At 34.7% G+C, this 13,134-nt stretch overlaps 2 protein-coding genes across 9 annotated transcripts; one reads left to right on the top strand and one right to left on the bottom strand.

The window, feature by feature from the left end:
* Nucleotides 1-151: 151 nt before the first annotated feature.
* Nucleotides 152-7,810, top strand: Proc-R (Proctolin receptor). 7 transcript variants are annotated; one of them, XM_066295444.1, is made up of 9 exons: nt 152-480; nt 3,933-4,038; nt 4,557-4,684; nt 4,741-4,916; nt 5,149-5,752; nt 5,822-5,948; nt 6,008-6,167; nt 6,220-6,576; nt 7,518-7,810. In XM_066295444.1, exons 3-9 carry the CDS (start codon nt 4,560-4,562, stop codon nt 7,532-7,534), a joined length of 1,566 nt encoding a protein of 521 aa, XP_066151541.1. In that variant the 5' UTR covers nt 152-480; nt 3,933-4,038; nt 4,557-4,559; the 3' UTR covers nt 7,535-7,810. The 7 variants fall into 7 exon arrangements, with proteins under 7 accessions (XP_066151541.1, XP_066151535.1, XP_066151540.1 ...); XM_066295438.1 differs by having other exon boundaries at nt 5,149-5,948; XM_066295443.1 differs by having other exon boundaries at nt 5,149-5,948; nt 6,220-6,470.
* On the bottom strand, nt 7,781-12,709 carry LOC136346355 (organic cation transporter protein-like). 2 transcript variants are annotated; one of them, XM_066295436.1, is made up of 11 exons: nt 12,317-12,709; nt 10,497-10,665; nt 10,153-10,339; nt 9,746-9,849; nt 9,540-9,694; nt 9,319-9,487; nt 9,027-9,266; nt 8,763-8,977; nt 8,478-8,659; nt 8,281-8,417; nt 7,781-8,229 (listed from the first exon to the last, which is right to left on the bottom strand). In XM_066295436.1, the coding sequence occupies exons 2-11, from the start codon at nt 10,637-10,639 to the stop codon at nt 8,088-8,090; spliced, it is 1,674 nt and encodes a 557-aa protein (XP_066151533.1). In that variant the 5' UTR covers nt 10,640-10,665; nt 12,317-12,709; the 3' UTR covers nt 7,781-8,087. The 2 variants fall into 2 exon arrangements, with proteins under 2 accessions (XP_066151533.1, XP_066151534.1); XM_066295437.1 differs by having other exon boundaries at nt 10,497-10,700.
* Nucleotides 12,710-13,134: the final 425 nt, after the last annotated feature.

Raw genomic sequence — 13,134 nt, forward strand, 5'->3', positions numbered from 1 at the left:
GACAATACATTATGATCCTCCGTTGATGAATGAGAGGCCGTATTCATAACAAAAACTTGGCAAATCGAACGAGGAAAAAAATCGTCCTGTAACATTGGCAGTCTAAAATTAAAAGCGTCGCCCGTGGCTTGCAGATTTGAATTTCCCACCTCTGGATTTTAGTCCGTTGTCGTCGGCTAAATAAGCGATTTCGTTACAGTATTCACAAACGACGGAATTTTCTTTTGCTGCAAAAAAAAATTACGAAAAATTAATGGTTTTGGTGTCAGCGAGTTCAACTTTAATTGACCGAAACTGGCCCATTAGTGTTGGATTGTTATCATCAAAAAGCACCAGCTGCAGAACTAGAGTTGTTCGTTGAGCGTAGCTCAAAACACGTTAGAAAGGTGAATCGAAAATAGTGAAATTGGCGCTAGCAATAGGTAAAAATAAACCTACCTTAACTAGAACACTAAGGATCAGTGTGAATATGCAGCCAAGGTGATTTTTCTTTGGAACTGCTGTTTCGTTTAGTTTTGTTACACCAAACCGTGGGAAACAATAATATTATACAATTCGAAGGTTTTCCGTTGTTAATGTTGGCAGAATGCTCCAAGTGAGATTCACAGTAATGAAGTTATTCAGAATTATTAAGCGGCAATGCACGGGATCCATCTCGGTCCGTTGAGGCGATAAGCGGGATCCGAAAAGTTTCGAAACCTCCCTGATATTTTCCAAAGGGAAAGGAACCCAGTTTTAACCACTTTACTAACTTTAAGCCCTCGCACGAGGAACTTGAAGAGCAATCGCGCTCAACAAATAGATCCGACAAACCGCCTCAGTGAGTTCCATGAGCCTGCACTGGGCAAGTTGCTCTATCTCGTTCACTCCGTAAAATGCCTCCGTACTAATTTTCGTAATTTGAAAATAATTTCGCAGTGAAGGTTCCAGCGCCTCAATGAAGGTATCCCGGGTCAAATTAGTATCTAGATCTGTCGATAAAAGCGATCAACCGGGCTGCGGCACTTTCGAAATTTTCGTTAGTTTCGAGAGGAGGAGGAGGAGAGCATGCCCTTCACGTTTTCCGCTCTTCAAATTTTGAGCGTCGATATCTCGAAAACCCGAAGAGCCATTGCGTTGTTAAATAAACCAAATTAATCTTAATCGATTGAAGTGCTCTATGCAGGGTGACCCCTAAGGGTGTTCCGATATTTATGAAGCTGATTCTCTCTCTCTGATGTTTGTTCTAAGAGAAAAACGTTATATAAAAGTATATCTTAGAAAATGAGTCGTCTCCGAAATACGAGGTGTTAAATATTAAGACATATAAAATATATTTTTTCGTACTTTCAAAATGGCTCAAAATATTTTACTAAAACTCGGCATGTCCAGACAGTATATCAAATAGTACATTTCTCTTTTATTTAAAGAACTTGCGTGAATTAATATTGTAATCATAAATGTTCGGGGGGTTACCATGCTGATTCTCATAGAAGAACGGGCTGTACGCCGCTGGTATTTTTTAAATTGGATGTATTGTAACAGTTGTAGAAAAAGACCACCAGTTCCTGCAATACATGCGCGTATCTTTTTTCTCATGAACTCTCCAACACGTTAAAAAATACCAGGGGATTGCGAATTGCCCAAAAAAACTCCACTATACAATGTCTTGGATGATCTACAGTATTAACTGGTGTAAACTACTGTTTTTAAAATGTCCCCGCGGAAAATAGTCTAAAGGATTCAAATCCGGAGATCTGGGTGGCCACGAATGGTTTTAGTCTATTGTTCCCCCATTTATCCAGTAACCTGAATATTCACGATTCAGATTTTCAACGAGGCACGTTTTTCTTTTTTTTAAGACCACTTATCGTGTCATAAAAATACAAGAAACATTTTTGGTGTATTTTAAATCGGTTATTTATAAAAACGTATCTAATTTGGAAAATATCAGTGGCGTCCCTCCATTCCCTTAAAAGAATTAACATGATACCATTTTTTTTAACATAGAACAGAAACACACTGTTTGGACTACTCTGTAGGTATACTGAGCTTCAATAAAATATCTTACACTGTTTTCAAAATACAAAAATATTTTGTTTTTCTTAATATTTAACACCCTGTATTTCGGAAACGACACATTCCAGAACATATGCCAATATAACGTTTCCGCCTTAGAACAATCTAAAAAATCAGCTCCTTAAATGTCGGAACACCCTTAGTGACCGCCCTATGTATTTTAGTTTCCAAGATGTGGGATAACTTTGAAAGAGTCTCGACAAAAAGATTGTTCAAATTGGATTTTTAAGTAGAGTAGTATTATTTGAATATTTTAAAAGCAGTTTTATATAATGACAATGCTCACGCTCTACTTAAGCAACATTTAAAGCGAATCCATGTGTTCACACCGAAGTGCGCCTCACGCCCCTTTAGATTCAGGTGCGGCCGCAGTCATTTGCGTTTGAGTGCACATATAAAAATCGCCAAAAACATGTTAAAGTGACGCTCCATCACTGAAAGTGTAGGTGATATCACAACCCACGACGAGACATCGATAGCTTTCGAGATCTCTAGTGGCCAAAATTGAGTTATTTGAGCCTCAGAGATTTCAACTGGAGAGTTTTGAAATTTTTGAGGTGCTGATTTTATGTCATATCGATTATTTCGAGTTGTAGTCGAGATCCTAAATCCCCGTAAATGTAACTTGTTTTTACGGCAAGAGAGATATTACAACGCAGTTTTTGCTAGGTCTTATGTAGAGTTCATAAAGACGGTTCATTTGACTCATTTTTTGAGAAAATCGAAGATTTTTTATTAATCGGTATTAATACGTTAAACCCGGTAAAATTTGTATATTTCAGTGGGTTTTTTAAAGAGCGTAAATTTCAATAAAAATTGCAATAAAATGCGTAATGCAGCAAGGATACCTGAAGTCGTTTTATTAAGGAGACTTATTTTCATATACCGCAACAGGGTTTGTACTAATCGGGGAAGTTTTTCAATTATTTTTACGGAGAATCTTAGATCTGTAAGAATCGTTAAAACACGCGATTTAGTGAGGAGATCTAAAGCCGTTTCGTTAATCTACATTACTCTCATATGCCCCGACAAAATTTGAAGTATTTAGTAACGTTTTTCAATTATATTTCCGAAGGATCTTTAATGTAATATTTAAAAGTGATTAAAAATATAATTTAGTAAAGGGTCTTGAAGAGTTTTCGATAATCGGAGTTAAAATCATATACGAACTGGCAAAATGTTTTTTTTTTTGTTGAGTCAAGACAAAACTTAAATTACCCTTACTTATAACTTTATATACACTTTATATAATTTTATACTAACTCTTTATCTTAATTTTTTAGCTCGTATGCCCAATATCGATTTATTTGAAACATTTCTAACATTGGAATGCCTCTGAATACAACATTTTTAAAAGTTTATTTATATATTTACGACCGCCTTACTTTTTTAAACCTTCGTCATGTGTTGAAAATTAAAACACTGATTATTGATCTAAAATCAAATTTAACGATTTTTTTTATTGGGTACGTGGTCACTTTCTATTAGTCAGCTGTTGATTTATGCGGTGCTAATGCCATAGCGAGTGACTTTAATGCATTCACATGGACACTGAATCAGAAAATTCACAGAGACTGATAAACATGTTAGTAAGTAATTAATATTACAAGGAGAGCAATAAACATGTTAATAAGCCAGTAAACGTAAAGTGTGACCGAAATACTCATTTCGTTATGAAAGCATTTATAATTATAATGGACCTTACAGAACTACAAAGGCTGTTAATTTTAGACGGTTTAATAAGAGCGCTAAAACGGGATTTTGATTGATTTCAGGAATTTATTGGGGAATTAGTGAGGCAGTCGTGTTGTTGTGATATTGAACCCCTTTAGTAGCTATCGATTTTCTTTGGGAAATATTTCTTTTTTTTTTAGATTAAGATGTTCGAAAAAGTCATCAAATACTCATCAAGATGAGTTTATGTAAAAGTTGGCAACCCTAAAGACTAAGGAGGTGGATTGTTGACACCGAATTTTTTTTGTAAGTGAAAATAGTTCTACTTCAATTTCTTTTGCAAAGGTAATTTTTTGCCCTGATAAAAAACACCAAATTGCCTTCAAATGGAAGGACTTTCAACACCCTGTGCAATCGAATCAATGACCCACATTTCTTTTTGTTCCTCTTTTAAATGGCATCCACTGCGGCTTTTCCCATTACCTGACCCTAGAAATTTCGGTGGTAAACTTTTACCTTCATCGTCATATTTTACTCGTTTTGTCGGACATTGTCCACTGTAACGTCTCTTTAAAGTAATACAAAAAAAGAAACCTTCGGAAGTCTGGAAAATGAAGCACGAAGGGAACGAAACATTCATAATTGTACGGGTGCCAAAATGGCACCGGAAAAAAGGACGCCAGGTGTCTTTTTGTCCTTAATTGCACTAGTGATTCAAAATTGCCTTGTGAGAACTGCAAAGTGAACGAAGCTAGAGCAATGAACATTAAACTTGCTGAAGAAACATTGAAGCTTTCAAGTGAAATCCATTATTTTTTTTATAGAAAATGAGCAATGACACAACCGAAATCATATTGGAAGGCTCCAGGTTCTGGTTCCAAAAAGTCCTGGTTCCTATCATGGTAGTTGTCGGCATAACTGGAAATATCATTACAGTTAAGGTACTGACAAGGTAGAGAATATTCCTTATCTCTTGTGAATCCCCTACAAATTAAACTATTTATTTAGGAAACGCATGAGATCTTCCACAAATATCTACCTATCCGCCCTAGGAATTGCTGATATAATTTATTTGTTTTTTGTATTTCTATTGTCCTTCAAGCATTACAATAACATACACGACAGGAAATACGAGCTGTTTTGGAGGTTTTATGGGATTAGTCATTGGTTGTGCGACGCTGCAAGTAAGTTGGGCCTTTTTTTTGTTAATTCAAGGACCATGAAACTGTTACTTGACCCTTTTATGAGTTTTGCGAATATTTCCGAAATCAATAAAAAATCTATAAATTTGAAAATATATTTTAAATATGTGCAAGTTTGCTCTAATTCCAAATTCGAAAAATTTCCACTTTTCCAGAAGTTTGTATCACTCTGCGCTTTTGCGGAACACACTGTATATCCCTACACTTTTTTCAGGTAGTACCTCAGTGTGGCTTACTGTATCATTCACCATCGAGCGCTACATAGCAGTCTGCCACCCCATGAAGGGTAAATATTTCTGCACTGAAAACCGCGCCAAAACTATCATCGTGATAGTGTGCATTTTCTGTTTGCTCACAACTGCTACTACAAGCTTTGAGTACCAATTAACACGTAACGATACAGAAGTGTGTTTCAAGTGCCAAACCAACTCCAGCAAACTTACTTCCGGAAATAGGACCTCCACAGACTCCAGTGCCAAATCCGTCCATCTTATATCTACAAACAATTCTTTGATATACCCCAGCGGTGCCGGTGGAAAGCCTTACATGGTTTATCCGAATCTAACGGAAGCTTTAAATAGTGTGATAGGAAATTGCACGGGAAACCATCCTCACATAATCTATGTTTACCAAGGACCTCAGAAGATCTTGGAGATACCAAGCGATAAGATTAGATCTGCGAATAATAGGGCGTTGTATAACGACATCGATGGAACCTTGGAGAAGGCTTTGCCGCAAGTATGGGAAGATGAGGACAAAAATAGTACTGAGAGTAACAGCACTAATGTCGAATCTGGGAAATGTTGCATCACTAAATGGTATGTCGATGTAGAGAATACTGATTTTGGAAAAAATGGAGATTACACTTCATTTATGTACTGGTACAGTGCTTTGGTCTGGGGCATAGTCCCTTTGGTGTTAATCGCCACCTTCAACTGCTTCCTTATTAATGCCGTTTATATGTCTCAGAAGAAGAGAAGTACTATGACAAGAGCCAACACTCAACCTTCACAGGTAACAATTTTTCCATAAATAGTATCAATATCATCATTAGTATTTTCTCATAACTACAGACTGAGGGCTCGTCATCAATATCAAACGAAAACAGGATAACAATAATGCTAATTGCAGTAGTAGTGATGTTCCTCATATGCCAAACACCTACGGCCTCGTATTTGATTTACTATAACTTCTACCCGGCACTCACAAAAACCCAGAAGAACATTCAAAGCAGTGGGTATTTACTAAATTGATATTAGCAGCTTTAGGAGCACGTTTCTCTCAGTTTTAGGGAACGTCTTCAACTCTTTACTGACTGTAAACGCGGCCTGCAACTTCGTCTTTTATAGTCTTATGTCGAAAAAATTCCGTACGACTTTCAAGGAGATTTTCTTCGATCGGAAAGCAAAAAGGCGCGGTCAGGACACGCTTCAAATGTCCTCGTTGAAAAGTCACAGCAATTCACAAAAATTCAACCCTTACCATCATGGAATCAACAGGAACGCGTCCGAGTACCGCACTCCCCGCAACTTGGAGGTAAATATCTATTTCTTTAATAAAGGAAAGTACGTGAACACGTACCGGGTAAGAATCGGATTGGGCGACTCGTTCGACGTTAGAGCTGCTGATGTGATTGTTCTTGGTAAATCTTTATTTTTGTTATTGGTTAACATACTGATTAAAGCCCTTTTGGCAGTCGACTTTGCAGACTAAATATGTAAAATGGGCTTAGTTAATGGTGTGTGCGAAAGGACGTAACCAATCAGAATAAAAAATTGTACAAAAAATCGTTAATTTTGTCGCTGAAAATATTTACGAATTTGGTGATTTTTTGCGCAGTTTAATTCGCTTTTTTGGTGTGTTTGGCAGTGCATTTATCTGTGATAAACTGAAAAGAACGTATCCTCACGTTGGTCAGTTTTAGCATTTCTTACAAGCATTTATAGATAACTTCAACTAATAGGTATATGGTGCATTTATTGTGTAAAGCACAAAACTAATTATATAAAATATTAGGTACGAACAACACTGGGAAAGGTTCCGAAAGCCACCTCTTAACATGAAGGCAACAATGAAAAAACAGATATTATTAGCAAAGAAGTATAGATATATATACTTCGAAAAATCCCTAGGAAAACTTTTTAGAAAAATTACAGCTTGATGTTATTGACTAACATTAAAGAGCAAAGACATCCGCTATTAACTTATTTGTTCATATTTCGATAAACAAATTTTCATAAAAATTCTTGACACTATGATGAATACATTTTTTTCGTAGCTAAAAACTGTTACTTTTGATATCTGTTGATTACTTCTTTATTTAAAATTACATATTATATTACGTACAAACGTTACTTACATACGGAAACATTTCTCCAATTCCTCTATATCGAACGTAAATATCAATCGTCACCTTATTAAATATGTAAATATTCAGTATATAAATAGTCCATAAAAGGCTTTCTGGCTTTCTAGAACACCGGGTAAGTACCTATTTGTTTTTGTTTGTTACTATGCATGCAATGCGCAATTAATATTCTATCATCTGATCAAAAATGTAAGCCGAAATTTCTTTTGTTGCAGACCGCGAGTTTAACTAGCATGCCTCGAACGAAATCTCTAATGGTTCGACCAATGGGAAAAGCAAGATCAACAGATCTGGTAGTTGGATAAAAGAATATAGATGTTCCAATAGTACATAAGAGTTTTATAGATTTGTGTCTTCATTTTTATGATTTTTTTACTAAATTATTAAGCTTATATGTATATGGGTTTTCGTTATCCAGAAAAATAATTAACAAGAAGGTTCAAATGTTTATAGGTGAATGGAAGTATGATATACAAGATTATATTGTAAATAGAGATTTATTTGTAAATTGAAATTTAAATACACATAATCGTTGTAATAACAAAAAAACCGTAGAATATTTTAGTAATAAATTTCATTAATCCCGCATCACTATACGTCATTTTTAAGAAACACAGCTCAAAATATTGCAAAAAAAAAACGGGAAACAGCTTCAATAGGTAAATAAACTCGTAACCTTAAAACCTATAATAATAGGCGGCAAATCAAATAAGGGTTGAGTTTGATGAATGAAAAATTAATTCTTTAAAAATAAAAGAAAATCTGATGGAAACTTACTATTTAAGTTACAATTGTTCACTGGAAACGTCTCTCTTACGCAGCAACGTGGAATCGGCATTTTCGGCCTCATTGGGAGATTTATCTGTCTCTTTTGGAGTTTCTATTACTTGAATCCCGTTAAGAAGAGATATTTGCCTTTTTGTTTTTCTAAAACAAACACTCAGAAAATTTCATTTAAAGCTCATTAAAAACCCTCACTTTCCGAAATTTTCTCCTTCCTCCAAAGTTTCTGGTAACTTTTTATTCAGAGTTTCTGGTAAAAGCAGCGATAAAACACCTCCACTTAGAGCTAACGAACCGAAAACAAGCAGAGGGAAAGGTTTCCATATCCGTGCCTAATAAACCAGATTTAAAACAATGATATTCTGGATAAAATAGAGGCTTTCAGAACGCACCATCATATTGATATATGGGGCAACGATGGATCCTAGTCTGGCAAATGTCGAGCTTGCCCCGAGGCCCGCATTTCGCACTACAGTGGGGAATTGTTCAGCCGAGAATATGTAGACAGTTCCGTAACTGACTGTAATCGAAATTTTGCCTATCATGGCCAATACTACTGTCAGCCAATCCGAATCTAAGAAAAAAATTGTATCTAATATTTCTCCAAGTGCTTTAAAGTACTATTAATCCAACTATTTGGGGAGAAATTTTATTTATGAAAATGATGAGCAACTTACTCGTAGGTGCAACCATAGTAGTCAACAACGCGGCCCCTGCTACAATCATACTTCCGCAAAGAATTTTCTTTCTTCCCCATCGGTTTAAAGTTAGTAAAATAAAGATATTGGCAGGAATTTCCACTGCTCCGGAAATAACAAAATTGAGATACGGGTTTCCACTTAGGTTATTGGTATTCCAAGATAAACCATAGTAGGTTATATTGTTGGCACACCTTAAAAATATCACAAATTATCAGAACTAAGCATATAATTGGGACTTACCAATCGAAAAATATAATAAGAGATCGTTTACGTAAATTGGAATGTTTAAATAAATCAATAACCGACGCGGTCATTTTGGGGTTTTCTTTTTTTTTCTCCTCTTCTCCCTTCTGTAGCAATTCATCCAGCTTCGCGTCCTCTATGGTCACACCATTCACTTTAGCACATTTTTGAATCACTGCTTTAGCTTCGGTGACTTTATTTTTCGACAGCAACCATCTGACAGACTCAGGGATAAACCTCAAAATCAGTATACCAGAGCAAGGAATGATAAAAAATGGAGCTTATTTACCACCAGTAAAAGATGAAAATAACTCCAGGAAGACTTAGAGCCAGCTGCAAATGTCTCCAATTGGGCAACAATTTTGCTAACAACGCTATTAAAACATAACCTCCGGAGAAAAAGATAAAAACCACCATTCCTGCTAAAAGACGCTTCGACGGCCCTACCATCTCCAATCCTAAAAAACTCCACGAATAGTCAATTCTAGAAAAGCAATAGGACTTGCATACCCATAACATAAGCAACTAAAAATACTCCAGAAGCACCTGCCCCAGTTAACATTCTTGCTACTGCAAATGTCCAGAATTCAGGGGCTAATGCTGCTAATACTCCGAAAACCACTTGCATTACTGAAGACATCAAGAAGGTAATTTTTCGACCCAATCTATGGATATACAAGTATTGAGTAACGATTTTAACTAGAGAGTTTTTTCACCTGTCCGAGGCTTCCCCAAATATAATAGACCCCAACATGACCCCCACCATAAACATGGAATTGGCAGTTGCAATAAGGTAGGCCTTCTCACATGTTAAATTCCACTGAAATGTATTGTAAATGCTAAATTATTCCCGACGAGTTATGAGAACAACTTAACTTAAACAATTAGTTGACACCCACGGTAATGCATCACCTAATGCTTCTTTAGTTGTCAAGTCAAGTTGACAATTCTGAAACTTTTCATGTAGATAAAGATAACAGTTTCAAAGAGTATTACTTGAAACTGTCAATATCCAATTTTGTCTACGGATAAATACTGTACCCCCTCTTAACAAATATTACTTGATCTTTGTGGCAGAAAACTAAAAGGGAGATTTGCACCTATAATGTCTGATGTTACATACCTCAATGATAGTGGTATACCCATAATCATCGTAGTTGTATATGAATTCACTGCATTGTGTAGTGATATTTGCAGATCGAATCGTGCAGGAAAATTTCTTTTGCCAAGAACCGACAGGGTACCATTTTTCCCATTCATGGTTTGTGAGGTTGTAGGGAGCGTCGGATGGTTCGTCTGGACGTCTACACCTTGAAATTTTAATGAAGTTTTTATCATAAATTCCAAATAAAAGTGAATAAGAAGAGTTTTTGTTTATGGCCACATTTCATGACTATACTGACCAGAACACTACAGAATTACGGAATATACACTTAAAAAAATGTATATCTTGGGAGTTTTATTTACCTGTATTGTGGTTCTGCCAATAAGAAGACATTTCCAAGCTTATGAAACGCTGACGTAATGGCGGGAAGACATAACAAAAAATAGATCCTTTTCTGGTATTTACCAAAATCACCTAACACTGGAATAACGTCGTCGAAACCCATGTGGTGGCCCCAACACTGCTACCCCTCTGAAAGTGATGATTTAACACTAACGCCTAAACCTCTGTAAAGGCAAGAATATAATGACATTGTTTAATAGCTGCTCAAGGCTTTTACAACCCAAAACAATTTTTTAAAAAACATGACTTAAGAGACACTTAAGTAATTGAAAGTTAACAACAATCTAATGAAGTAATTACCTACATTGTATTGTTACCACCTTAAATATTGTGGGTTAAGTGGTACAATGCAAAAATGTAGCTTATTTGTTTCTTTAGAGAGTACCTTTAAAAATATGTTTTGGTCTTCTTATGTAAACATTTATGCCTTATAAGTTTTTATATCTATAAGATTAGTAAAAATAGTAATTTCTCCATTATAAGTAAATTTGATGTATAATTTAATTCTAATTTGTGTTGACTTTACGTGGCAAATTAAAACCATTAAAAATCGTTATAAAAATAATTTGTAATTTATGATTATTTTGACCATGAGATAACTGTACGTACGGGCCAATATTCAAATACTAGACAGGTCATGAACTTGTCCTGTAATGTGTCATGGTAATTTATCGCTTTTATTAAACAGATGTCATTTGCATAATTTATTATCAAAGCATTTAAACTTGCGTAAATCACGTTTCTATAAGAGAACTATATAGGGTGATCTAAATTTTGTACAAAAAATTTAGGGCCGTACTATTGAGGTCAAAATAAGACTTCTTTTCTGTAAACCTGAGTTCACAAATGTTTAATTTTCGATACACAGGGCGTTAAAGTATTGTCATAATCAGAATTCATAGTAGTTTATGACTACTTAGTTTAATAATCAGTAACATGATTTTCAGCATGAATGGGATTTTTTCTGCCATACAAAGCAATTTCAACTTTTTTTAAATCATGACAATTTTTTCACCTTAATGAGCAAAATGAATAACCTGAGGGGTAAGTGGTATGGCCGATAATAATAAGAGAGTGGTAAAAATTTTAATTATACAGGGTGTCCAAGAATAAGGGACTTAACACTTAACTTTAAAAATGCAAAATTACTAGTCCCATCAAAATCTTCCTCAAGACTTAATTATCCCCAATTAAGATCATAAGTAAGGATTTATTTATGTGAACCAAAATTACTCTTAAAATTATTGAATGTAATTTTTGGAAAACCCATTTTTCTCAGAATAAGTAGATTTATGTTTTCAAAATTATTTGTTAATGTTGCTAAATGAAATACTTAAAGTTTATTGCATTAACCAAGAAAAATATATCTAATGAAGAAGATATAATACCATTTTCATGTATGATTCACTATGTTAATAACTAAAAAATATTCCAATGAATAAATGTTAATGGCATGCCACTGTTTCAAAAAAAATATTAAAGGCTGTGTATGCAAAGATACTACTAGTAGGGCAATAGAATAACTTTTCTAATGTTTATATCTTATAAATGCATAATACTCAAATACTTTCAGAAAATTTTTAAAATAATAATTACAATACCCTGCAACAAACAATTTAAACCCTTGTGAACATTCATTTGAACTTTTCCTTAGTAAAATATATGAGAAAACACGTCTGGTAATGTTGATATGAAAATAAGGAATATCCAGTATAAAATTCAACTTGTTAAAGCTACTAAAAAAGATTAATAATAGAGATTTCAAGTATTGCATACTTACCACGTAAGTACACTCCCTACAGAAATTCAAGTATTAAATGTAGTTGCTCAATTATTATTCTTGTGTTTATTCCCACTGACTGAAGACGTTTACCGCTAAATATACCATAGAACAATTGTGATTTGAAATTAATTTAACTCAATTAAAATAATATGTTAATCAATCGCCTAACAATTGGCCTCAATTTGTATTCTGGAAGAATAGAAACCGCGCTAAGATTTCCTTGAGGTTGATTGTCAGGAATGTTTTTACAATTTAACTTAGTGCTTGCATGGCTAGTTGATAAGTTAGGACTTAATTTCTAGTTAGAAATATAAAGTTTATTAGAAAATGAACGAAGAAGTCTCTTAAAAACACAAATAATGACACAAAACGAAAACCGCCAGCACGACATAACCTTAATTCGCACTGTTGCCAAGTTTAACTGGGACAAACCATGCGGAGTTAATTAATTTGTAAAAATCTGAAATTTCATAATTAGTTTTTATTAATAGCACCATTTAAGATTCATTTTAATTCCCTCAATAGTTTGCCATTTCATTGTCTCATCATACAGCTTTTTCTATTTTTAGAAAGAACTTGTCAGAAAAAACATAAACAGGTAAAATTAAGAATTTTTGCTCTATTTGACAACACTCCCTAGATACTGAAAATAGGCTGTTTCGAATAGGTCACGTACGGACTTTGGACTTTATGTAAAGAGCTCAAATGGGTTGATAAGTTTCAGCCAATAGCAAATTGGATACTTTAGAATTTTTCGTTCCGATTCGTGGCCCACCCCAAGGAATTTTCATTCATAAGTTTGTTACTGTCACGCC

This window comes from Euwallacea fornicatus, chromosome 22 (genome assembly GCF_040115645.1).
Source record: "Euwallacea fornicatus isolate EFF26 chromosome 22, ASM4011564v1, whole genome shotgun sequence".
In the NCBI taxonomy this organism is placed as follows: Eukaryota; Metazoa; Arthropoda; class Insecta; order Coleoptera; family Curculionidae; genus Euwallacea; species Euwallacea fornicatus.

Bases quoted from the DNA above. Each gene is read 5' to 3' on its own strand.
- Proc-R (XM_066295438.1), top strand. From the start codon at position 4,560: ATGAGCAATGACACAACCGAAATCATATTGGAAGGCTCCAGGTTCTGG. The intron at 4,685-4,740 runs GTAGAGAATATT...CTATTTATTTAG, and splicing joins ACAGTTAAGGTACTGACAAG to GAAACGCATGAGATCTTCCA. The intron at 6,168-6,219 runs GTGGGTATTTAC...CGTTTCTCTCAG, and splicing joins CCAGAAGAACATTCAAAGCA to TTTTAGGGAACGTCTTCAAC.
- LOC136346355 (XM_066295436.1), bottom strand. From the start codon at position 10,639: ATGGGTTTCGACGACGTTATTCCAGTGTTAGGTGATTTTGGTAAATAC. The intron at 9,850-10,152 runs GTATGTAACATC...AATACATTTCAG, and splicing joins GGTATACCACTATCATTGAG to TGGAATTTAACATGTGAGAA. The intron at 8,418-8,477 runs GTGCGTTCTGAA...CTGGTTTATTAG, and splicing joins CCCCATATATCAATATGATG to GCACGGATATGGAAACCTTT.